A 26862-nucleotide genomic window follows, 5' to 3' on the forward strand; every position below is an offset into this window, starting at 1 on the left:
TCATTAATCATGATGTATGACTAGGCTTGAGATTAACGAGGCTAGCGTGTAAATGAAATCTCCTGGTTAGTCATCATTAAAACCCAGTCTGGTGTGGATACAGTTTAGAGCCACATCATGAGGAGGGACACCGTCCTTACCGAATGTAATTTACCGAATGTAAATTACACAGTAATTTACATTCTCATTAACTTACAATCTCAGTAATTTACAATCTCACAGTAATTTACATTCTCAGTAATTTACAATCTCAGTAATTTACAATCTCACAGTAATTTACAATCTCACAGTAATTTACATTCTCATTAACTTACAATCTCAGTAATTTACAATCTCAGTAATTTACAATCTTAGTAATTTACAATCTCACAGTAATTTACAATCTCAGTAATTTACAATCTCACAGTAATTTACAATCTCAGTAATTTACAATCTCAGTAATTTACAATCTCACAGTAATTTACATTCTCATTAACTTACAATCTCAGTAATTTACAATCTCAGTAATTTACAATCACACAGTAATTTACAATCTCAGTAATTTACAATCTCAGTAATTTACAATCTCACAGTAATTTACATTCTCATTAACTTACAATCTCAGTAATTTACAATCTCAGTAATTTACAATCACACAGTAATTTACAATCACACAGTAATTTACAATCTCAGTAATTTACAATCTCACAGTAATTTACAATCTCAGTAATTTACAATCTCACAGTAATTTACAATCTCAGTAATTTACAATCTCACAGTAATTTACAATCTCAGTAATTTACATTCTCATTAACTTACAATCTCAGTAATTTACAATCTCAGTAATTTACAATCTCAGTAATTTACAATCACACAATAACTTACACTCTCACAGTAATTTACAAACTCACAGTAATTTATGATCCTGCAGTAACTTAAGGTCTCACAGTGGTAACATCCCACAGTGTTTTACATTCTCATAGAAAACATATGAACTCACAGTATGTACAATCTGGCAGTAATTTACATTCTCACAGAAACTTATGATCTTGCAGCAGCTTATCTTGCCATAAGCAAGGATCTTGTAGTAACTTATGGTCTCACAATAACTTAAGTATTTGCTTCATCAATCTATTGCACTCACCTGTTAAAGCTCTTATTCAGATTCCTTAAATACAAAGATTTATGGATTTGTTGGAACGCTTATTTTATGACTGGAAGCGTTCTAAATTTTCATCCTGTTTGTCTCCAAACGACCTCCATCCCACAAACCTTCCCGTTCTGAAATCAGTGGTTGCGGTTTTGGATAAAGTGCTTGGAATGGAGTTGAAGGGTTAAATGTTCTGGGCCCAAGCTACCCAAAGCTCATCTTAGCTTTTTAGAAGGAGTCTTAAAAGTCATTTCCACATTCCTTGCTTCTAAAATGATCTTTATGCTAGACTGCGCTTGGGGAAAGCAGGTCGCGTTAAGTATACGTGATGTGTGTAGCTTTTGATTAATGCGGAGGTTTTTTTTGTGTCCCTGAGAGAGAACAGAGCTCTGCGAAGAGGCTGATGTTTTCACTGAGCACAAAATGACTGTTGGCATGGTTAAGGAGGATCTTTAATCTTTACAGAGAATAAATTTCTATTATTTTTTTTTACAGATTTCAACATAGAAACGTGTGCCAGGCTGGCTGTGCTGGACAAATACAGTTCGCATAACTCTATCAGCCTTTGGCTCTTCGTCACCTACTATAACGACTTTTTCTTCAAATGGATTCATTAAAGTACTTTTATGTGTATTAATGTGAGAACCAGGGGGGTCATGGTGGCTTAGTGGTTAGCACGTTCGCCTCACACCTCAAGGGTTGTGGGTTCGATTCCCGCCTCCACCTTGTGTGTGTGGAGTTTGCATGTTCTCCCCGTGCCTCGGGGGTTTCCTCCGGGTACTCCGGTTTCCTCCCCCGGTCCAAAGACATGCATGGTAGGTTGATTGGCATCTCTGGAAAAATTGTCCGTAGTGTGTGTGATTGCGTGAGTGAATGAGAGTGTGTGTGTGCCCTGTGATGGGTTGGCACTCCGTCCAGGGTGTATCCTGCCTTGATGCCCGATGACGCCTGAGATAGGCACAGGCTCCCCGTGACCCGAGGTAGTTCGGATAAGCGGTAGAAGATGAATGAAAGAATGAATGAATGTGAGAACCTCTGAATCTCACCATCTTTCTCCATCATTTTTTTCTGAGGTATTGTTACAAACCTGAACTCATTCACATGACATATTTAGGTTATTCTAAATAAGTTACTTCAACAGGAAGTTCAAGCGTCAAGGTTCTTTATTGTCAATGCCATTATATGTGCAGACATACAGAGGAATCGAAATACCGTTTCTCTTTATCGAATCAAGTGTTTACATTAGCATTACAATGTAGAGAGTTTGTAAAATTATCTGAGCAGTAAGTAACAGCAAGTGTACTTGTAATAAATAGACATAAATAAACCAAGGGGGGCACGGTGGCTTAGTGGTTAGCACGTTCGCCTCACACCTCCAGGGTTGGGGGTTCGATTCCCGCCTCCGCCTTGTGTGTGTGGAGTTTGCATGTTCTCCCTGTGCCTCGGGGGTTTCCTCCGGGTACTCTGGTTTCCTCCCCCGGTCCAAAGACATGCATGGTAGGTTGATTGGCATCTCTGGAAAATTGCTCACTGGGGTCAGACATACAGCCTGCTCTTGTGGGAGAGGTGTGATCTTCTGCGCCTGTGTGCTGTTTTGGGTCTCAAAACGGCTAAAGAATTAGTTGAGGCTGTTAAGTAGAGACATGTCGCTGTCACAGGTCCAATGTGGGGGTTTATAGTTTGTTAGCATTTGGATGCCCTGCCAGAGGCTCTGTTTATCTCTGGTGTTGTTCACATGTCCAGATATTTTATTGCTGTATTGTTGTTTTGCTTTGCTGTTCCTAGGCCTGCAGCATCACCAGCTCTAAAGGCGTTGTCCCTAGCCGTCAGATGCCTGTGTACCTTTCCTGTCAGCCATGGTCTCTGGTTTGCCCGAATAGTGATGTGACATCATCAGTGCATTTTGAGATGTAAGCAGCCTCAGTATATTCCTTAATGTCCGTGTGGTTGTCGTAAGTTGCTGCATCCTTGAAGATGTCCCAGTCTGTTGTGTGTAAAATTTATTTTCAGTGTATTGACTCATGAGGTCATTTAAAACGTAAGCAATTAAAACAATTCAATTTAACATAAATCATTTGAAAGATTGTAATGACCACATGACATTAGCATGAATGCTAGTTAACCATGTTTTGTGTATTTACTAAAACTCAGCTTTGTTACTGAGTCTACACATGTTTCAATGATAAAATGTAATTTGAACCATTAACTTTCTGAGGTTCTATGTTTTTTTTTTTTTTTTAATACTGTATATCTTTGGGCTAATTGTCCCCGTAATCATGGACTCACTCTTAAGCCCTATTCGGATGGGATTAGTTTTACGTGGGGACGTGGAGGTAAAGTAATTATTACCAGAGCTTCTCGGTGATTTTAGTCCCGTCCGAATGTGCCATCTTGGTAATTATTACAGACAATGTCAGTAAAGATTACGGCGACTTTTACCTTCTGTAAAAAGGTCCGGAAAAATTACCTCAGGTGATACTAATCCCGTCCGAACAGACCCGCTGTAAATATGTACGGTAAAATTCCGTCATTTCCTGTTTAAAAGTAGTTTTTGGCGCGTTTTGCAAGCATGGAGGCGCCATGTTGTCTGTTTGCGCACGTGATAACAGGAAGCAACGTCATACGCACATGACGACAAGGAGGTTACTGTGGTGCATAAAGCGAGTTACCCCTCCCACTTCTGCTAGTTTTACTGAGATGTCTTGTCCCGTGCGAATTGGCCAATTAATATTACAGACGTCTTGAGGTAAAATTGCATTACTCCACGTCCCCACGTAAAACTAATCCCGTCCGAATAGGGCTTTAGACTCCAGAAAAGAATATCATTTTCTCGTTTCTTTCAATATTTTTATTACAAGTTCTTATAAATATTGGTTTGCTTTGACAAAATATCTTTTGGTGTATTTAAGCTCATAAAAACGGTTCAACGTAAATAAAACTTAACCGTTATGAAACAGAGACCCGAGACACAAAAACAAGAGGGAAAAACAAGGAAAAGAAAGAACATGGACGCTGTAAATGAAAGCTACACAGTAGCAAAAAGCTCAGTCGTTTAATACAATCATGAAACAATCGGAAAGTAAACTTTATAAAAGGTGGATTTTAGTAAAAGTAAAAGTGTAATCATTTTCGTGAGAATTTGTTGCAGCACTCAGTGCGGGAATATTGTCAATTTCCTGTTTCTTTTAAGCCTTGGATGATGTAAGACCATGGGTCTTAAAAATCGCACATTTTGAAGATTTTTATGTCAAATCAAATAAACTACTAGAGCTCACTCATTAAACATCTTAGTGAGCTCTCTGAAGCACGTCCTCATTCCTCGGACGTGGATTTGTCGCGTTTTCTACACTGAAAAAAAAAAAAGAACATTCTTTACTTCCTGTATTTACTTTAGTTCACAATATCCATAGTAGTTGTTGATAGCTATACGGATATCTCTTCAGTTTTGAGATGTTGTCCTGCTCACGTACGCTAGAACACGACATAAAATATTAAAAGATATCTTACACATTTCAACTCTTTCCAGTGACTTTCTCCAAAAAGTCATCCAGCTCCAGGGAGAATTGTGTAACCATCGATTTACAAAAACGAGCCGAGCTTAAAAAAAATAAAATAAATAAATTTAGCCAGTGTGATTTTTCTGCTCTGTTTTAAGCTTGTTTCTTGTCACACAGTAAGACATTTCAATAAAAGTGAAAGTGTGACTGGATTCTGTAATCGAGTTTGCTATAAAGTGTATTCTCCATGACAATCTTCTCCAAGATCCTCCAACAATAAGAGTTGCTTCATTTTACATGATCTGGTCTTGTGCAGAAACACGCGTACACAAGCTTTCATCAAAATGGAGAAAAGGCTTGAGGTAATAAAAACTTTTTTTTAGCAGTTTCCTTTATGTTTTTTTTTGCTGGTCGTGTCCTAAGATGTCTTCTGGTGGCTTATAGCCAAGAGTCGGATTTTAATTTTTAAAGATTTAGACGGTTTAATAATGTTTTTGTTCTCTAACGAAGATCTCATGGAGCATCTTAGATTATTCCTCTGATCTCAAGTCACGACATCATTTTATGTTTGTGTCAAAAAAATATAGACAAAAAAACCCCCAAAAACAATCAATAACATAAATCCGGCTTCAGTCTTAAACCGGTTATGAGAAAGTGTTATTACATCATAAAATATTAGAGCCAATCAGATTACAGTATGCAAATACAGCCTATGTTTCTGACAGTCGAATAATTTGAATGAATAAATGCTTAGAGAATAAAATAAATAAACAGGTTTCAGACAGCAAGCAAACGTTGATCTAGGATCTATTTCCGAGTTTGTACATATGATCAGTGTCCTCAGAGCCGGTGATCTTAATTCCTCCAATATGCACTGCATATAAGATTTGAATGTCTAACTTGAGCCTTTGGATATAAAAGCAGAGTTTCTTAGTTGAAAATTCAGCTCCATGTGCAGCCCCTCAGGCTTCGGTGCCCTCAGAGAACTTTGGTAGTCAGAAAGTTGGTAATTGTCCACGTTTGGGTCGTGCACGTCTGTAGGACGAGCTGATAGCCGACCACCACGCCGCTGCTCTGGACCAGCTCGAGACAGTACTGTGACTCAGCGTTCTGGATGGATCCTCCCTACACATGAGAGAGAAGGGTGGTGGTGGTTAAAAATGGTTAAAATGAATGAACATCACCTCCAGTTACAGAATAAAAAAATACACCACTTCATCACAATGTATTAAAAATACACCACTGTTTTGATCGGATTTGTGCAGCACTGAATGACTTACAGTACAAGAGTGAGATCGGATCAGTCAAGAAAAGCTGATAAATACAATGAATCCATCTGAGCCTCGAAAAAAAAGCTCGAGGAAATACGCTGACTCCGAAAAAAAAAGACTCAGACTCTTAAATCAAAGTCATGCATCAATTTTAAAACCTTCAGCTCGCAGGTTATAAATAGTTTATGAACTGCGGAAGAAGCTTTGCTCTCGAATTGCAGACCTCTGAAAGCTGCATGCATCTACACTATGAGGTCAAAGTTCGGCTGACTTTTTTTGTGTGTGTTCTCCGAACAGTTTAAACGAACAGGCTGAACCGTGCTGAAAGCAGAAGCTGGAGACGAAACACTTGGGATCTGAAAATCCAAAATCTGACACTTCATTTATCTCATTATACCAGAAGCAAAAAATGTTGTTTTCTGCATTTATTGATGAGTGTTTAAAAATTCTGATGAGTGTTTATTGACATCTTTTTCATGTCTCACTCCACATTGGTGTTAATATGAAGCCCATATAAACGTAGACACTTAGGATTTTTTTTTGTACTGAATTTGTTGTGTTGGGGCACGGTGGCTTAGTGGTTAGCACGTTCGCCTCACACCTCCAGGGTTGGGGGTTCGATTCCCGCCTCCACCTTGTGTGTGTGGAGTTTGCATGTTCTCCCCGTGCCTCAGGGGTTTCCTCCAGGTACTCCGGTTTCCTCCCCCGGTCCAAAGACATGCATGGTAGGTTGATTGGCATCTCTGGAAAATTGTCCATAGTGTGTGATTGTGTGAGTGAATGAGAGTGTGTGTGTGTGTGTGTGTGTGTGTGTGTGTGTGTGTGTGTGTGTGTGTGTGCCCTGCGATGGGTTGGCACTCCGTCCAGGGTGTATCCTGCCTTGATGCCCGATGACGCCTGGGCTCCCCGTGACCCGAGGTAGTTCGGATAAGCGGTAGAAGATGAATGAATGAATGAATGAATGAATTTGTTGTGTTTCATCATGATTTGTGTTTTTCTCTTCAATACTAAGAGCGATATATTCATAGAAACAAATGGTTAGTTTAGTCTGATCTAAAGTGAGTCAGGACTCTGTCGTTCTTTCAGTGTGTTTTAGACGTGTGTTTTTCCCTCTGTTGATGATCTTACACTGAATTTTAGTGTTGAAGAGAAATCTGAGCTGCTTTTTAGATGAACAAACACTCGGAGCATCTCAGAGAGCAGAAATGGGTTTGATATCAACATTTACTCTGAACATACAAACATCTGTGTGGAAATAAATTAACAGTTTCTATGAATCTATTACCTCTAATATTGTACAGAGAAACAGAAATCCTGATAAAAAACACTTTGTGAAGTTCTTAAAGTCCTGCGTGTCTACTTTCATATGAGCTTCGTATTAACACCACTGTTGAGCGAGACATGAAGAAGACGTTCAATCGTCAACGTGGACACAATAAAAACAGGCGAATTAAGTTTATCCCACATGATAAATATTTCCAGAATAAATTAGACATTAGACAGATATTCATTCATTCATTCATTCATCTTCTACCGCTTATCCGAACTACCTCGGGTCACGGGGATCTCAGGCATTAGACAGATATAAAGATGAAAAAGTCCTGAAGACGTAGACGTAGACGTCACACCTTCTAAAAACATCTGCGCTGCTCAGAAACAAGAACGGGATTTAATTCTAGAAGATGTGTAGATGTGAGTCCAGTAGTTATATTTTTAAACATCCAAGTCAGTGCCATTGTTTTATTTATTTATTTATTTTTATTTTGAAGCACACGAACATTATAACGAACATCCCAACTTAAAAAGAAAGATTCACAAACCGCTGGTCAGGTTTGGATACTTACTTGGATTTACGAAGGAAGCGCTATAATAATGAGCCGGCACGAGGAAAAGCAGCGTTTAACGAGGCACTGGATTAGAGAAAAAATAATGGCCTTTAACGTGCAGTGAGAGCTGATGACCCTCTCGAATAAAAAATAATGACTGCAGAGGACTGTGAAGACTCGCTATTCACACCAGCAGACGCTCGCACCGGTTCTGAGAAACCGCCTTCACTACAATACACTTATTTTTTACATAAATTACACTTTATTTATAAGGGTTGGGTTAGTAACTGATACGTTTCAATGTTAATCAAGACAAAAATGCACTTTTAATGTGCGGACATTAATGTTCACACAAACAAATAAAAGAAATGATCAAAGTACATAAATTATAAAATACTGTATTCATTTTATTAGCATGTAAATGTGGCTAAAATCAAAGGGTATTATATTCCTTGGACATAATATTGCAGCCATCCCATATATGGAGTGTGGGGGTGTGGCTTCTGAACTCAATTTGCATATTCGCACGTCTGATAAACTTTAGAATATATTTAATTTTGAGCGTGAGGAAGGGTTTGAAAAACGATTACCATTTAGCCCAGTTGAGTTGCTGTGGGTGTTTTATTGCTTTTGGTAGAATTTTTAAAATTGTGTTACTGTGTTTTATACTTTTTAGAAAAATTTTGATTTTATGATGTTCTGTACAATTTTTTAAATTGGTAACATTTTTGAAATTGTGTTACTGTTTTTTATTGTTTGGCAAAATAATTTTTATAAAACTGTTCTGTTCATTTCTAAATTGTGTTTTATTGAGTTTGGTACAATTTTTTAAAATTGTATTACTGTTTTCGCCTTGATGCCCGATGACGTCTGAGATAGGCACAGGCTCCCCGTGACCCGAGGTAGTTCGGATAAGCGGTTTAAAAAAAGTATTTTGTGAGAAATGAGTATTACTGTTTTCAGAAATATTTTTAAAATTTGTTTGACTGTGTTTTATAATTTTTTTATTAAATGATGTTTTATTGTGTTTGGTAAAAGTTTGTAAATTATGTTACTGTTTTCACGTAATTAATTAAATACTTAAAAAAAGATACACAAAGCAGACAAAAACTGTATTGCATGTGCGACATGAATTTTTTTCCACAGCTTTTTACTTAAAAGCTTAAAAAAATTAAAATACTTACATTATACATAAAGTTTAACTTATTTTTGTTTCTTTCTTTATTTTATTTGAGCTATTCGTTCTTCAGTGTTTTGTTGCCTCCACATTCAGTCTTTCTTACATTCCTCCTTGCTAGCATCTATAATGTTAATGCTAACGCACTGATAAAAATGTTTCACATGGTTTTACCTCATGCTCGTCATAGATGAAACAAAATAAGGCTCTAGGCCTACAGTAGCTAGTATCAGCTAGCTAACTAGCTTAGCCTGCTTTCTAGATGCGACTTGTTCTGATCAGTCCTGCAGGTGAAGAAACACTGGTGATTGTGGTGATTGTTGAGGAGGTTGTTTGTTTTTGCTGTAGCTCTGGAGACAGAAAATCAGAATTTGAGCCAAAGTGTTTAGAGCTAAAGTGGGACGTGACACTGCATACAGGTGAATGTCCTAAAAATACACACAGTGTTATTTTAGCTAATATTTTTTTACTTTGTACGTTGTAAATCTCCTCATATTCCCTCAGCAACAACTCATTTTTCATCCGCAATATCCTCCATGATGTTCTTCTCCCTTCCTCATGAAATAATTGGTCCGAATGTATAAAGCAGCAGATCACTGGGGCTTGTGGTAAGATGAGAAATCCTTTTTATATATCAATAACAAACTGTCCATGCTTCATGTTGATGAAGTATGTTTCCTTACATCATTTCCCTTTCAGTGAAATGTCTTTTCCTGTCATTTTCCTCCTCAATTTAGTCACTCCACCACTTCCCATCCTCTCGTTTATTTACTCGTGAAGACCTTGAAGATTTTTGGAAACGTTGCACATGCTGTGTAAAAGTACAAAAACAGGAAGGTGCTGATTGCCCTCTTCCACATACCTGAGCTCATAGACACCTACAACTGTAATTGATAAGAGAGAGAGAGAGAGAGAGAGAGAGAGAGAGAGAGAGAGAGAGAGAGAGAGAGTGAAAGAGAGAGAGACATAGAGAGACCAAGAGCGAGAGACAGAGAGAGAGACCAAGGGGGAGAGAGAGAGAGAGAGAGAGAGAGAGAGAGAGAGAGAGAGAGAGAGAGAGACAGAGAGACAGAGAGAGAGAAGGAGAGAGAGAGATATAGATAGAGAGAGAGAGAGAGAGAGAGAGAGAAGGAGAGAGAGAGAGAAGGAGAGAGAGAAGGAGAGAGAGAAGGAGAGAGAGAGATATAGATAGAGAGAGAGAGAGAGAGAGAGAGAGAAGGAGAGAGAGAGAGACATAGAGAGACCAAGAGCGAGAGACAGAGAGAGAGATAGAGAGAGAGAGAGAGAGAGAGAGAGAGAGAGAGAGAGAGAGAGAAGGAGAGAGATATATATAGATATATATATAGAGATAGAGAGAGAGAGAGAGAGAAGGAGAGAGAGAGAGAGACAGAGAGAGACTGAGAGAGAGAGAGAGAGAGAGAGAGAGAGAGAGAGAGAGAGAGAGAGAGAGAGAGAGAGTGAAAGAGAGAGAGACATAGAGAGACCAAGAGCGAGAGACAGAGAGAGAGACCAAGGGGGAGAGAGAGAGAGAGAGAGAGAGAGAGAGAGAGAGAGAGAGAGAGAGAGAGAGAAGGAGAGAGAGAAGGAGAGAGAGAGATATAGATAGAGAGAGAGAGAGAGAGAGAGAGAGAGAGAGAGAGAAGGAGAGAGAGAGAGAGAGAGACGGAGAGAGAGAAGGAGAGAGAGATATAGATAGAGAGAGAGAGAGAGAGAGAGAGAGAGAGAGAGAGAGAGAGAGAGAGAGAGACCAAGGGGGAGAGAGAGAGAGAGAGAGAGAGAGAGAGAGAGAGAGAGAGAGAGAGAGAGAGAGAGAGAGAGAGAAGGAGAGAGATATATATAGATATATATATAGAGATAGAGAGAGAGAGAGAGAGAGAGATAGAGAGAAAGAGAGAGAGAGAGAGACAGAGAGAGACTGAGAGAGAGAGAGAGAGAGAGAGAGAGAGAGAAAGAAAGAGAGAGAGAGAGAGAGAGAGAGAGAGAGAGAGAGAGAGAGAGAGAAAGAGAGATTGAGACACTTTATAATCACACCCTCCAGTGTCACCCAAATGAGGATGAGGTTCACATTTGAGTCTGGTTCCTCTCAAGGTTTCTTCCTTTTCTATCTGAGGTAGTTTTTCCTCACCACAGTCACCACAGACTTGTTCATTGAAGACAGAGAATTTGATGCAAAATTAAGCAAAAATAAAAATAGGAGGCGTTTGTGTTTTTTTTCCAGAAATGCCCACAAATAACATCATGACAACACACATTCATTTATATTGTTATGGCATGTGGCAGATGCCCTTATCCAGAGCAACTTACATTTTTAACTCATTTTATACAACAATTTTATACAGCAATTGAGGGTTAAGGGCCTTGTTCAGGGGCCCATCATTTGCAGCTAGGTGGTTCTGGGATTGGAACTCACCACCTTCCACGCTGTAGTTCAACACAAGACTTAACCACAAGACTGCCATTAACCCAAAGTCATCAGTCATGACACGTGTCTTCACTACCAGGTGTTTAAAAGCAAATCCTGTGCTTGCGATTTCACAGATCTAAAAAAGGATGTTAAACGAAGCATTTTCGGCTTCAGCAAACCCACAAAACATTCTGTGAAATCCTGGACGGACTGTTTATCCTATAACGTAGGCGCTTATACACACACTACCGCTCTAGAAAGGGATTATGGGTAGTCACACACCTGAGTGAAGAGCCAGGAGAGCTTCATGTGCTTGTTCCCAGCGTAGCTGCACTCCAGCAGACGCGGACGCCTGTTCACATCCACCAGGCACTTATTATCGTTGTCGTCGATGGTGGGGCTCAAGACGCCGATGCGCAGCTGCCCCGAGCTGGTGTAGTAAACGTTCTGAAATAACATTACAGAGCTTTTATTAAATCTCCTCTACATACAGAAAGGAAGAATGATCAAACAGATAGATTACATGTTTTGACTCGATGCAGAAGGAAACATTTAATAAAGACAAGCAAGATGCTCTTTTTTTTATAAAATCTCATTTAGGGGGTCACGGTGGCTTAGTGGTTAGCACGTTCGCCTCACACCTCCAGGGTTGGGGGTTCGATTCCCGCCTCCGCCTTGTGTGTGTGGAGTTTGCATGTTCTCCCCGTGCCTCGGGGGTTTCCTCCGGGTACTCCGGTTTCCTCCCCCGGTCCAAAGACATGCATACTCACACAGAGGCTTACATTAATGACATCTAGCAGATGTTTTTAACTCATTTTTAACTAATTACAGATCAGAAGCTGAGGTTAAAGGGCTTTGCTCAAGAGCCAAAGGGATTTGACCTCATGACCTTCTAATCAGAAGTCCATCATCTTATCATCATCATCATCATCACCTGAGCCCAGTGTAATGAGACCTATGGATACTGGAGAATGAGTAGAGAATTATTTCCTGTTTGTTGACTAGAAGCATCTTCTTCTACTTTTGTACTTTTCCCATTAGGGGTCACCACAGCGTCACCTCTCTATCCTCTGCATCCTCTACTCTCTCACCAGTTACCTTCATGTCCTCATTTGACACATCCATATATCTCCTCTTGACCTTTTACCTGGCAGCTCCATCTCCAACATCCTTCTACCAATATAACCATCTCCCTCCTCTGTACATGTCCAAACCATCTCACTCTATCCTCTCTGTCCTTATCCCCAAAACAGCCGACCTGAGCCGTCCCTCTGATGCGCTCGTTCCTAATCCTGTCCATTCTCATCACTCCTAAAGAGAACCTTAACATCCTCATCTCTGCTACCTCCATCTCTGCCTCATGTCTTTTCCTCACTGCTACAGTCTCTAACCCATACAGCAGAGCTGCTCTCACTACTGTCCTCACTACTGTCCTCACTACTGTCCTCACTACTGTCCTCACTACTGTCTTCTACACCGTTCCTTTGATGCTGACTGGAAGAATCCTGTGAGAAAAAAACAATCCCAAATGTGTGATAAAGCATCAGGAGAAGTAACACATGCTTCTTCCCACTAAGCCCAGAATCAATGTTAATGCTTTAATCCATGGCTCTGGTGGAAAACAAGTTTTTTTTTAGCTGTTTTATTTTTAAAGACATTTGTTCTGCTTCAGAAAAAAATAATATTTAATTCATCCTCAGGTGCTCTTAGGTTGCCCAGTTAGTAGTTTAGTGTACATGAAATTTTTAAGCAGGTCATTAAAAAACAAATCAGAATCACAGAATCAAAGGCAAAATCCAGGAACCTGCAAAGGCTCAGGTGGCGTACAAAGAGGTCATCAGGGGACGGGATTAAAGAATAAGTGAAAAAATAAATGAGAGTAAAAAAAAAAAAGGATTCAAACCTGAAACAAAAGGAGCATCCAAAATTGCATACTCATGCACTATGTAGTGCCATTTCGCAGCACCATGCATACTGAAAATACCAACAAGAAGAAGAAGCAGACAGATGACGCACTTATACAACGAAAATAAGGAGGCGGGGCTATCATTCATAATTTAAAATTCATTTTCAGCTCATTATTTACATTTATATTATTATTTACACCCAACAAACCCGAGCGCTCCGGATATGCCAATATTTCCCTGTGTGTGTGTTTTTTTTTTCTTTTGCTGATGCATTAGCAAACAGCATTACTCATTCAGCCAGAGGAAAATAACGAGTCAGGGTTTATGGATTTTATATTAGGGAGGGTTTCACTGGTTTTTTCTTTCACGGCGGTGAAACACGGCAATCATTCGAGATACGGCGGAGACGCGCAGAAACGCAAAGCGCAGCACAATGCAGAGAGCGATAAGGCCGCTCAGGCTTCACACCCAACACAATAGACGGGAAAAAAGTTCCACATGACACACAATTAAAGATTTCGCCATAAAAGTAATGACTGGATTATGCTGAGTCGTTTCTTTTATTGTTGGCTCGAGTAGGAGCTCGATGACAGACTGGAGATTATTTAAAGCGCAAGAAAGATTTTTTACATTAAGCCAGTTTGGAAGGAGCTTTTTTTTTTTTTTTTTTTTAGAAGGAGTCTCCAGTGTCAGTGGCCTGGAACGGTCAGAGATAAAGCTAGAACATTTACAGTTTGGGTTTTCAAGCTGTGTTTTTGGGAGGGAGAGACAGAGAGAGAGAGAGAGAGAGAGAGAGAGAGAGAGAGAGAGAGAGAGAGAGAGAGAGAGAGAGAGAGAGTGAGAGAGAGAGAGAGAGAGAGAGAGAGAGAGAGAGAGAGAGAGAGAGAGAGAGAGAGAGAAAGGGAGAGAGAGGGGAGAGGAGAGAGAGATAAAGAGAGAGAGATACAGAGAGACACAGAGAGAGAGAAACAGAGGGAGAGAGAGAGAGAGAGAGAGAGAGAGAGAGAGAAAGGGAGAGTGAGAGAGAGAGAGAGAGAGAGAGAGAGAAAGGGAGAGAGAGAGAGATACAGACAGAGAGAGAGAGAGCAAAAGAGGGGAGAGAGAGAGTGTGAGAGAGAGAGAGAGAGAGATACAGAGACACAGAGAGAAACAGAGGGTGAGAGAGAGAGAGAGAGAGAGAGAGAGAGAGAGAGAGAGAGAGAGAGAGAAATGGAGAGTGAGAGAGAGAGAGAGAGAGAGAGAGAGAGAGAGAGAGAGAGAGAAATGGAGAGTGAGAGAGAGAGAGAGAGAGAGAGAGAGATACAGAGACACAGAGAGAAACAGAGGGTGAGAGAGAGAGAGAGAGAGAGAGAGAGAGAGAGAGAGAGAGAGAGAGAGAGAGAAATGGAGAGTGAGAGAGAGAGAGAGAGAGAGAGAGAGAACGGGAGAGAGAGAGAGAGAAATGGAGAGAGAAATGGAGAGTGAGAGAGAGAGAGAGAGAGAGAGAGAGAAAGGGAGAGAGAGAGAGAGAGATACAGAGAGAGAGAGATCAATAGAGAGAGAAGGAGAAGTGTGAGAAGGGTGGTGAGGGAACGATAACTGGGTGATTAATTATTTGCACTCAGCCCGAGTGCTTGGGGTTTGATAGATTCTCAGCCGAAAAGCTGATGCATGTTAAATAAAACCTTGCAATAAATTTTTTTTAACCAACCTGGACACCTTACAAAACAATGATAAAAACAGATACAGGAACAGAAACGGTACAGAAACACGGGTAGCACATGACGAGGAAGAGGGAAGCAGACGCTAACCTGAGGCGTCATGCCGTGACACAGGTACAGGATGGGGATGTTGTCCGTATCCGGACCCTGATCCACACACAGATCTGGTCTCAAGCTGTTCCTCAGCTGCACAACAGGAAAATGCAGAACAGTAAAAAAAACAAACGAAAAAAAAAAAACATGATTCATTCATTCATTCATTCATTCATTCAGAATCTTTGAACACTGTGGTGCTCAGCTCATCTTTGTCCAAGAACAGAGCTCTTAATCATACTAAAGACAAACAATAATCACGCTGAAGACAGACAGGACAAATACAAGGAAAAATCCACCATGAACCACTTGTGTATTCATCTTTGTAATGAACTTATTTTTTAGATAAGATTTATGCAGTGTAATGGAATTGTTTTATTTTTCACTACTTCCATCAACATGTTGGTCTGTTTTCACTTTCCTACTGTACATTATCCACAATGCTGTTCGAGTACCTGCTCGTAGCGGTGCAGTGGGATTTAGCCGTCACTTCAGCCGTACTTAAGGAGAGCGATGCAGAGGTGCTTTAGTCCTTTAGTCTATCCATCTCTTTCTCCCGTACACTTTCACGCTAATAACTGTTCATACTCAACATCTGCTGCTGTGTTCTGGGATTGTAAGTCCTGCAGGTCCATGCCTGCTATTTCCACACTGGATTTCTCCTCAGGATGACGTTTAACTGTGAACTGATGACGGAGACAGGAAGCTCTTGCTCTGTTTTTAGGAGCTATCAACTAAACCTGATCGCTTTCCCTTAGGTGTGAGATCGTTGACATTTAATTTTTCCTATTAAACTCCAACGCTCCAATAATCCCACGGAACATGAGAAAGGTCTTCTGATCGATTTGGTGTTCACAAACATGAAAGTGTGTGTTTACCTCACCGTAAGCGATGGTGTCAGCGTATGTACGCATTTCTGTGTAAATGTTCTTCAGGAACCAGCGGAAGGGCCGACACTGCAGCCTGTCCCTCAGGAGCTTCCTCTCACTGATGACTCCAATGTCGATTCCTGAATTCTACAGACACGCACACACACACACACACACACACACACACACACACACACACACTGTGTGTGAGACAACAATACCAACAAGAGTGTACTCCACTATTCTATATTCCACTTTACTATATATACTCCACTAATCTACACCTTACTCTAATCTACTATGCTTCACTACACTCTACTTTACTATATACACACTCCACTTTACTCTTATCTACTATACTCTACTATACTTAACTATACTCCACTTTAACCTACTATACTCTACTATACTTCACTATACTCCACTTTAACCTACTATACTCTACTATACTTCACTATACTCCACTTTAACCTACTATACTCTACTATACTCCACTTTAACCTACTATACTTCACTATACTCCACTTTAACCTACTATACTTCACTTTACTCCACTTTAACCTACTATACTTCACTATACTCCACTTTAACCTAATATACTCTACTATACTTCACTGTACTCCACTTTACTATATATGCTCCACTATACTATACTCCACTTTACTCTAATCTACTTTATACTACTATACTGCACTTTACTGTAATCTAATCTTTTCACTTTACTCTATAATATATAGTTCACTATACTATGCTCCATACTACTCTGTTATACTCCACTTTACCATACTATAAGCTACTATACTATATTATACTAAAGGATTTGACTATAACAACTCTACAAGTAGCTAATCTTGCCATCAGTTCTGTTTGCTGGGTTGTTGTACCTGCAGAGGAATGTTCCAGGCCATGTACACGTGGTTCTTGAACTCGTCCATCCACACTTCGGCCACTCTGAGAGCGTTCCTGCGCACGTGAGCTGCCAGGTCATCTGTATACGGCTTGTGGGCACGCTCGATGTGAGCTAATCTGGAACAGGGGAGAACCTCCACACTACCCCCACACAGCCATACCTGGGAATGCACACACACACACACACACACACACTGGAGAATTATTTCTAAAATGACAAATAATGAAGTCAAATTCTGAATACTGTCTGAAAGCAGCCAGTTGAAATTTAGAAAAGCCCACACAATGTTTTTCTGATCTTCAACTGTCCAATTTAAGTTGGTCAAATTCCTGTTCTTGGCTGACAGGAGTGGAATCTGATGTTGTCTTCTACTCTTGTCCATCCATCTCTAGCTTCAGTGTGGAGTTGGAGATGCTTTTCTGCTCACTGTGGTTATTCGAGGTACTGTTACTCGACTATGCTCCACTACAATATATGATACTTAACTATACTCTACTCCACTATAATATATTATACTCACCTATACTGTACTCCACTATACTCCACTATAATATATTATACTCACCTATACTATACTCCACTATACTCCACTATAATATATTATACTCACCTATACTCTACTCCACTATACTCCACTATAATATATTATACTCACCTATACTCTACTCCACTATACTCCACTATAATATATTATACTCACCTATACTGTACTCCACTATACTCCACTACAATATATTATACTCACCAATACTATACTCCACTACAATAAATTATACCTAACTATACTCTACTCCATTGTACTCCACTATAATATATTACACTTAACTACACTCTACTCCACTACAATATATTATACTCAACTAAACTGTACTCTTCTTCACTATACTCCACAATGTAATAATCAACTATACCCTCCTGTAATATAATATATTATACACAGTTATACTCTACTCCACTATATTATATTCAACTATACTCTACTCCACTATACTCCACTACAATATATTATACTCACCTTTACTCTACTCCACTATACTCCACTACAATATATTATACACAGTTATACTCTACTCCACTACAATATATTATACTCACCTATACTCTACTCCACTATACTCCACTACAATATATTATACTCACCTATACTCTACTCCACTATACTCCACTACAATATATTATACTCAGGTATACTCTACTCCACTATACACTACAATGTATTATACTCACCTATACTCTACTCCACTATACACTACAATGTATTATACTCACCTATACTCTACTCCACTATAATGTATTATACTCACCTATACTCTACTCCACCATACTCCACTATAATATATTATACTCACCTATACTATACTCCACTTTACTCCACTATAATATATTATACTCACCTATAATGTACTCCACTATACTCCACTACAATATATTATACTCACCTATACTATACTCCACTATACTCCACTATAATATATTATACTCACCTATACTCTACTCCACTATACTCCACTACAATATATTATACTCACCTATAATGTACTCCACTATACTCCACTACAATATATTATACTCACCTATACTCTACTCCACTATACTCCACTATACTATATTATACTCACCTATACTCTACTCCACTATACTCCACTACAATATATTATACTCAACTAAACTGTACTCTTCTTCACTATACTCCACCATGTTATACTCAACTATACCCTACTGAACTATACTCCACTATACTCTAATTCACTTTTCTTTTACTCTCTGAAGTCTAATCTAATCTGCAAAAGGCAACCAATCAGGAGCCAGGAAAGGTATTCTATTGGCCATACGGTGAGTCATCTGTTTGATCAGCCTGGTAAAACTGCACAATTTTCCACAGATAGTTTAATATTTACCAAAGGCAGTGACAATACAGAATTTGACAAATGCTAACAGTTTTAGAAAACAATCCTGCACGCCCCCCTCCATGTCACGATATCATCAATATCACCATTTTATAACGCTCACCTTTTGGAAATGCAAAAAAATCCAGAGTTCCTGCAAAAAAGTTTAAAGCTGGCCGCTGAATGAAACATAAATCAGGCTTAATGGTAATATGAAGTATTGTAAGGTCGCTGTTTTGGCATGAACCCAGCTGAGATAGCCATCTCACTAAAGAACTGAAGGTGCCAATTGCTCTAAATGTCACGAGTCCAAAAACGCCCCATGGTGGCCATTTATCACAGTTTATTAAGCTGCACAGAACAGATTAATCCCTTTAGAAAAGCCTCTGAGCGAGTGAGTTAGAGCATCAGGAATAAAAGCAAAGCTATAATATCTGCTTATGTGAATGAAATTATAACAGGAACAAAGAGTCGACTGTAGACTAAAGGTTCATCCGAAACAGATTCCCGAACTGCACACCGCGTTCCTGGGATAGACTCCAGATTCACAATGTCACAAAGCTCACCTGTGTGTGCTAGAGAGTGTTGGTGTGTGTGTTGTAGTGTGTGCTGCAGAATGTGTGCTGCAGTGTGTGTCTGTGCGGTGTGTGTGTCTGAGTGCAGTGTGGGTTCATGGATTACAGCATGTTTGCACAGAAATTTGCTGAATTAGGATATAGCTGACTTTTCTATAGCACAAAAGTGTGTGTGTGTGTGTGTGTGTGTGTGTGTGTTCCACACCGACTCCCTTTCATCCACCCACTGCACTCCTGCTGAGTGTCACCACCAACATTCATATTCCCTTCAATCTCTCTCTCTCTCTTACTCATTCTCTCTTTCACTCCTCCTTTGCATGTTCCTCTATAACTCTAACACTCTTTTCTCTCACTCAATCTCTCTCCAATCCTACCTATTGTGCACATATTCTTCTTCACTCTGTCTGCTTGCTCTCTCTCTCTCTCTCTCTCTCTCTCTCTCTCACACACACACACACACATTCTCTCATTCTCTTTCTCTCTCTCCATCTTTTCTTAATTTCACCACACATAATGTTTCTCTCTTGCTGTCTCCCCCCCACCCCACCCTCTCTGTGATGTACAAATGGTTGAAAAAGGAGTCAGTAGAGATTTACATTTTCTCAGTCAGAGGCTTTTATTCACATTGATGTACTTGTGTGTGGTTCATAGCTGCTGTGTGGAACCACAAAGAGCTTTATAAAAGAGTGAACTGACAAAAACGATTGCAAAAACTCAAACCTAAAGGAAAATATTCAAGTTGTTCTTCCAAGTTCCTGACCAAGTTCTCCTCAGATGTGACTTCTGCCAAGACTTCCTTCTACAAGGAAAAGCTTGAAGCTTCGTCACAAGACCCTCGTAAGCTCTACAACATCATCTCTTCTCTACTCAACCCCCTGACTCCACCTGCTTCATCCTCCCTGACTGCAGAAGACTTTGCTTCTGCCCTGACTGCACCTACTGTACAGTCAGTCTCACAGTCAGGATTCCCCAACTCCTTTGTTGTAGCATTTCTCAACCGTAGCCGCAGAAGAGATTTTACAACTCATCCGGTTTTGCTATCCTACCACCTGCCCATTGGATCCACTCCCTTCCACTATGCTCCAGACCATCTTGCAAGACCTTCTGCCCTTCATCACCACTATAATCAATGGATCCATAACATCTGGTCAAGTACCAACTACTTTCAAGAGAGCAAGGGTTATTCCCATCATAAAGAAACCTGCTCTGGATCCATCAGACATCTGTAGTTACTGATGTCTGATGGATCCAGAGCAAGTTTCTTTAGGATGAGAATTTAAAGCAGCACATTCCACAGAGACAGCCCTTTTGGATGTCTCAGAGAAACTAGATCATCCAAACTGTCATCCGTCCTCATCTTCCTTGACCTTTCAGCAGCGTTTGATACGGCCAACCACAAGATTCTCTTGTCCACCCTCCACGTCTTGGGATTTGCGGATCAGCTTGGGAATGGTTTGTTTCCTACCTGGAAGGACGCTCATATCAGCTAACATGGAGGGGAATGACATTGGCTAGATGCAGACTATCCACTGGTGTCCCACAGGGCTCCGTACTTGGTCCTCTTCTTTTCTCCCTCTATACTCACTCTCTTGGTGAAATTATTTCCTCACATGGGTTCTCGTACCACTGCTATGCCGATGATACACAACCTATCTTCTCTTTCCCACCCTCAGATACCACTGCTTCTGTTTGGATCTCAGCATGTCTGGCAGGCATATCATCATGGATGACTGCTCATCAGTTCAAGCTCAATCCTAGCAAAACTGAACTGCTGTTCATCACAGGTGATTCATCCTCAGGTCATGATCTTGCAATATCCCTGCATAACGATCTGATCTCCCCTTCAGTCACAGCTGACAACCTTGGGGTAACCATGGACACTCAATTGACCCATCCGTCCATCATCCATCAAACAGAAATCCATCTATTGATTCATCCATCCATCCATCCATCCACAATCCGTACATTAATGACCCATCAATACATTCACCCACCCAATCATCCATCCATCCTAACCTATTTATAACTAGTGTGTGTATTCCAACCCACCACTTATCCACACATCCATCCATCCATCCATCCATTCATTCAACAATAATCCATCCGTCAATGACCCATCCATCCATCCATCTATCCATCCATCCAAACCTTCTTATAACTAGTGGATGTATTCCAGCCATCCACATATCAAAGGTATCTATACATCCAACTATAATCCATCCATCCATCCATCCATCAATCCAACAATAACCCATCCATCCATCCATCCAACCATCCATTCAACCATCCATCCATTCATCCATCAATCCAACAATAATCCATACATAAAGGACCCATCTTTCTATCCATCCATCCATCCATCCATCCATCCATCCATCCATCCATCCTAACCTATCTTATAACTAGTGTGTGTAATCCAACTATACACTTATCCATCCATCCAACCAACTATCCATCCATCCATAAATCCATCCTTCTACCATCCATCCATCAGTGGTCTATCCATTCATCCAACAATCCATCTTTCGATGACCCATCAATCCACCCATTTATTTATACATTCATCCGCCTGTTCTTCCATCAGTCATCTTACTTGATTATTTATTATTTATTATTATTATTATTATTATTATTATTTATTGATTGATTTGATATTATTAACATTTCTATTATTAACAGACAGTATATGCACAGTGTGAGTGAGCATCTTTCTCTCTGTCATATCTGCAGTCAGCACACGGCTTTGTGTTTCCTCAGGAGAACCAACATTGACAGCAAGAAACCACATTAACTCCAAAACAACGTTCATTATGCAAAAGGCAAACAGGGAGGTAACGACTGCTCAGCGTTCTGATTCGCCAGCAGAATGGTTCATTTGCATAATGATTGACAAGCATGCAGATGATCCGTGAATGAATGATATCTGTTTCTCCTCCAGCTGTCAGAAACCTTCTGTTTGATGCCGAAATAATTTGCTAAACCCGGTTTATACGAGAGGATGTTTAGCTAAAGGGCGGCTTTGTTTTTTACTGACCGCATTAGTAATATGCTAATTCTCTTCATGCTGTAATTCTGTTAATCTACCAGTGCTTTGTTCTGAATATATTAATACTCTCTGCTCTTATAGACCTTCTGTCTATGCATTCGATCTGTATCTCTGTATGTCGTATGTCTTATTTTATATATTTATCTTATTTGATATGAAAAGGGGGTCACGGTGGCTTAGTGGTTAGCACGTTCGCCTCACACCTCCAGGGTTGGGGGTTCGATTCCCGCCTCTGCCTTGTGTGTGTGGAGTTTGCATGTTCTCCCCGTGCCTCGGGGGTTTCCTCCGGGTACTCCGGTTTCCTCCCCCGGTCCAAAGACATGCATGGTAGGTTGATTGGCATCTCTGGAAAATTGTCCGTAGTGGGTGATTGCGTGAGTGAATGAGTGTGTGTGTGCCTGTGATGGGTTGGCACTCTGTCCAGGGTGTATCCTGCCTTGATGCCCGATGACGCCTGAGATAGGCACAGGCTCCCCGTGACCCGAGGTAGTTCGGATAAGCGGTAGAAGATGAATGAATGATATGAAAAAAATATCAATATAACAGTATAACCATATAACAAGATTTGGAAGTATGATACACATAAACAATTAATAAGACAGTAGCTTTCTCTTTTACCTCAAATCAACCAGCTCTCGGGATTTAAAAATCTTTCCACTAGCAAGCTTTGCTAGCATAATAAGCTAGCATACTAGCTCAGGAGCTGGTAGCGGAAGAGTCATTTGCATCCGTAACGTCTCAAGTTCTATTCTAAAGCATCGAAGCACTGAAACATTACACGGTGCCAATTTGATCAAATAGTTGATAAATAAACCAGCGCTAATAGTGCAAACACACTGCTGAATGTTTTAAACAAGTCACAATGGAAACCTTTCACACAAATCCAGACCTTGCTCATTACTGCTGTATTAAAATTTACTGTACGACTCCAGCACAATATCAAAATCGCATTGTATTTAGGGTCTCTCTCTCACTCACTCACTCACTCACTCACTCACTCATCTTCTACCGCTTATCCGAACTACCTCGGGTCACGGGGAGCCTGTGCCTATCTCAGGCGTCATCGGGGATCAAGGCAGGATACACCCTGGACGGAGTGCCAACCCATCACAGGGCACACACACACTCTCATTCACTCACACAATCACACACTACGGACAATTTTCCAGAGATGCCAATCAACCTACCATGCATGTCTTTGGACCGGGGGAGGAAACCGGAGTACCTGGAGGCACGGGGAGAACATGCAAACTCCACACACAGAAGGCGGAGGCGGGAATCGAACCCCCAACCCTGGAGGTGTGAGGCGAACGTGCTAACCACTAAGCCACCATGACCCCCTGCATTGTATTTAGAATTTATTTAATTTCTTACACTCTCATTCCCTCCATATGGATTGTACTTAGCATCCAGATGTGTGTTTTCTTTAATCTAACTCTACATTTGAACTATTTCCTTAACTATTTATTTTAACTTTAGGCTCTGTTCTAACTTTAAGTATCTATACACAGTCCCTATTATAATGGGATATATATAAATATATATATATATATATATATATATATATATATATATATATATATATATATATATATATACGTATATATATATGTATATATATATATATATATATATATGTGTGTGTGTGTATATGCTTTATACTGTATGCTCTCTTTTCGCTCTACAAGTTACAGTACAAGTATCTATGCACAACCATTTCTGAACATTTATTCCCAAGCAACAAATTACTGAGAGGAGACTCAGCCATCTGAATTATATTAATTTATATGCAAGAATGAACAGATTTAATATCTCTTTCTCTACTCGGATGGAAAAAAAAAAACAAACACAAAGTTTAATAAGCAGGACGTGGATGTATAAATGATATTTATCTTCTGTTATAACTCCAACTATACACGGTTGTTACTCCATTGCTAGCTTGTGATAAGCCTAGAACTGTTTAAATGTTGGTTCATGATCATTTAATAATGTTAATATTCACGGGTTTAGTCTCTGACACGCAGCTCAGTATTGATTTGCAGTAGCAAGGTCAATACCAGTTTTATTCCTCTGATGGCTTTTCAGGTGAATCACACTGCAGAGAGAGGAGTGAAAAAAAGAAAGAGTGAAAGTCTCTGTGTGTTAGTGTTAATCAGACGAGAGAGAAACAGGGCTTTAGTGAGGCGTTCAGTTCTGCCACAGCAAGAAACAGCCTTTAACTGAAGAGCTTTAGGATGAAGACAGCAGATGCAGCTGGAAGCAACGCTGTCATGGGTCATTATCCTGTGAGTGTGTTAAATCTCTCCACACACACACACACACACACACACACAGTCATGTCTTTTCACATGCAGTGAGATTCACTATGCACGTAAGGCGACATCAATAACGATGTACATCAGTGTTGACTCATTTGTGTGTGTGTGTGTACATGTGAGTGTGTGTGCACGCACATAACAAACAACTCCAAAAATTTGTTAAAAAACACAATCAAACACAACCAGATAAAAAATAAAATCTAATTTGGATTTTAATAGCGCACGTTATTTTAATAGCCTGTTGATGATTTTTTTTCAAACTGCATTATTAATTTTATTACTTAGTTTGTTACATGCAAACACATTCGACGGTAATTCAGTACAATAAAATCAATTAAATATTAATTATCCAACAAATAAATCTAATAATTAGCCCAGAGTTTATCACAATAAATAAAAAAAAATGATATGGCTGTTGGGGGGCACGGTGGCTTAGTGGTTAGCACGTTCGCCTCACACCTCCAGGGTTGGGGGTTCGATTCCCGCCTCCACCTTGTGTGTGTGGAGTTTGCATGTTCTCCCCGTGCCTCGGGGGTTTCCTCCGGGTACTCCGGTTTCCTCCCCCGGTCCAAAGACATGCATGGTAGGTTGATTGGCATCTCTGGAAAATTGTCCGTATTGTGTGATTGCGTGAGTGAATGAATGAGTGTGTGTGTGTGTGTGTGTGCCCTGCGATGGGTTGGCACTCCGTCCAGGGTGTATCCTGCCTTGATACCCGATGACGCCTGAGATAGGCACAGGCTCCCCGTGACCCGAGGTAGTTCGGATAAGCGGTAGAAGATGAGTGAGAGAGAGAGAGTGAGTATTTAATTGGATATGTGTCTGTGTCGTATTTGTCATGGAAGAAAAGTCTTACAAACTAATGAACCTAAAAAATCATAACAATGCAATGTCTTCCAGACGATCAGAGAAAAGATCATTTAGTACCTTTTTAAGCTAAGATAAGAAAAGTTAAGCTAAACTAAGCTATGCTAAGCTAGAAATTTTATTAATACTGAAAATTCTTTTGTCAGAGACGGCTTCAGATTACAATAGAAATAAATATAAGGAAATATAAATGAAAAACATATTTTTTTTTCTATTTTATTTTGTTAATTATGACTACGATCAAATAACATATTTCAAATGACATATAATGAAAATTTCTTAAAGTGATTTATAATTATTATACTCAAACGTCCTTAAGTTGTCTCCTTTTTACGAAGAAAAGAAAAAGTATATTAAAAAATATATAATTTAAATAAAATAAAAAATCTATTTAACTAAATCCTACTTCAATTCCATCCAGAAGTACATGGATATTCCCAAATACACACACACACACACACACACACACACACACACATCATATATCATAAACACATATTTATCTGTGTATTAATTATTATCTATTTATTTATAACAACAAAATTAGGGTCACGTCTATCCAATTACTGAAAGTTGACGTCTCTGTTACTATGTCTGTACAAACATAGACAAAATACAGCATTTGCTTTCTAGAGGTATGTCTCTAATAAAAATATATTCAAGAGCACAAAAAAGTGCTAGGAAACTATGATACTGCACATGATGTGATATTAATGTACATATTGTAATAACTGTGAAATTAGGATAGCCCTAACCCTAACCCTAACCCTAACCCTAATCCTAACCCTAACCCTAACGTATACGGTCTAGTTATACTGTCAGTGTTTATTGTATTCATTGTTCGTTTGAGTTCCCGGTTATTAAAACAAGATAACGATTTTGGCTTTGAATCCAAAAATATAGTGAATACTGAATTTGACCAACACCAGCGTTCATTTTGGGTACGCTCACATTAGAGGCTTTGAGAAATGTGATTTCTTCACGCCTCATTAACAGACAGAGCTCCGTGGTGCTGCAAAACTGCTCCTGTAGCGAGCAGATGGCTTCTCTTTGTGTGTGTGTGTGTGTGAGTGCGTGTGTGTGTGTGTCCGTCACATTCTATTCAGACCGTGTTTGGTAATTACAGGGAGAGCAGGACCCTTAATGTGGGGGCTAAAGATTGGAAACAAGTTAGTCGCAATCACATCTTGCTCCATTAAAGTCAGACCTCCTTTAACACACCACACACCTACATGTTTTAGGATCACTCGTGTCCCTGAGAGTTTAACCCTTTTGTACCAGTACACACCATCAACAATTTCAATCAGTGTAAAGTATCGTCTGATGTCGTGTCTGTGAGTCTGATCTAAAGTGAGTCAGGACTCTGTCGATCTTTCAGCGTGTTCTA

At 39.8% G+C, this 26862-nt stretch overlaps 1 protein-coding gene across 2 annotated transcripts in view; it reads right to left on the reverse strand.

The window, feature by feature from the left end:
- Positions 1–4547: 4547 nt before the first annotated feature.
- Positions 4548–26862, reverse strand: part of galnt18a (UDP-N-acetyl-alpha-D-galactosamine:polypeptide N-acetylgalactosaminyltransferase 18a) — a 76016-nt gene continuing 53701 nt past the window's right edge. The window contains exons 7-11 of one of the 2 annotated variants that reach the window (XM_060885099.1): positions 16758–16943; positions 15883–16020; positions 15002–15097; positions 11587–11751; positions 4548–5751 (exon numbers count right to left, since the gene is read on the reverse strand). In XM_060885099.1, the coding sequence (XP_060741082.1) occupies positions 5605–5751; positions 11587–11751; positions 15002–15097; positions 15883–16020; positions 16758–16943 (732 nt within the window). In that variant the 3' untranslated portion in view covers positions 4548–5604. The remainder of the gene's footprint in view (positions 5752–11586; positions 11752–15001; positions 15098–15882; positions 16021–16757; positions 16944–26862) is intronic. The other variant, XM_060885101.1, reaches the window with a different exon arrangement.

The sequence above is a fragment of the Tachysurus vachellii genome, chromosome 13, assembly GCF_030014155.1.
Source record: "Tachysurus vachellii isolate PV-2020 chromosome 13, HZAU_Pvac_v1, whole genome shotgun sequence".
Classification (NCBI taxonomy): domain Eukaryota; kingdom Metazoa; phylum Chordata; class Actinopteri; order Siluriformes; family Bagridae; genus Tachysurus; species Tachysurus vachellii.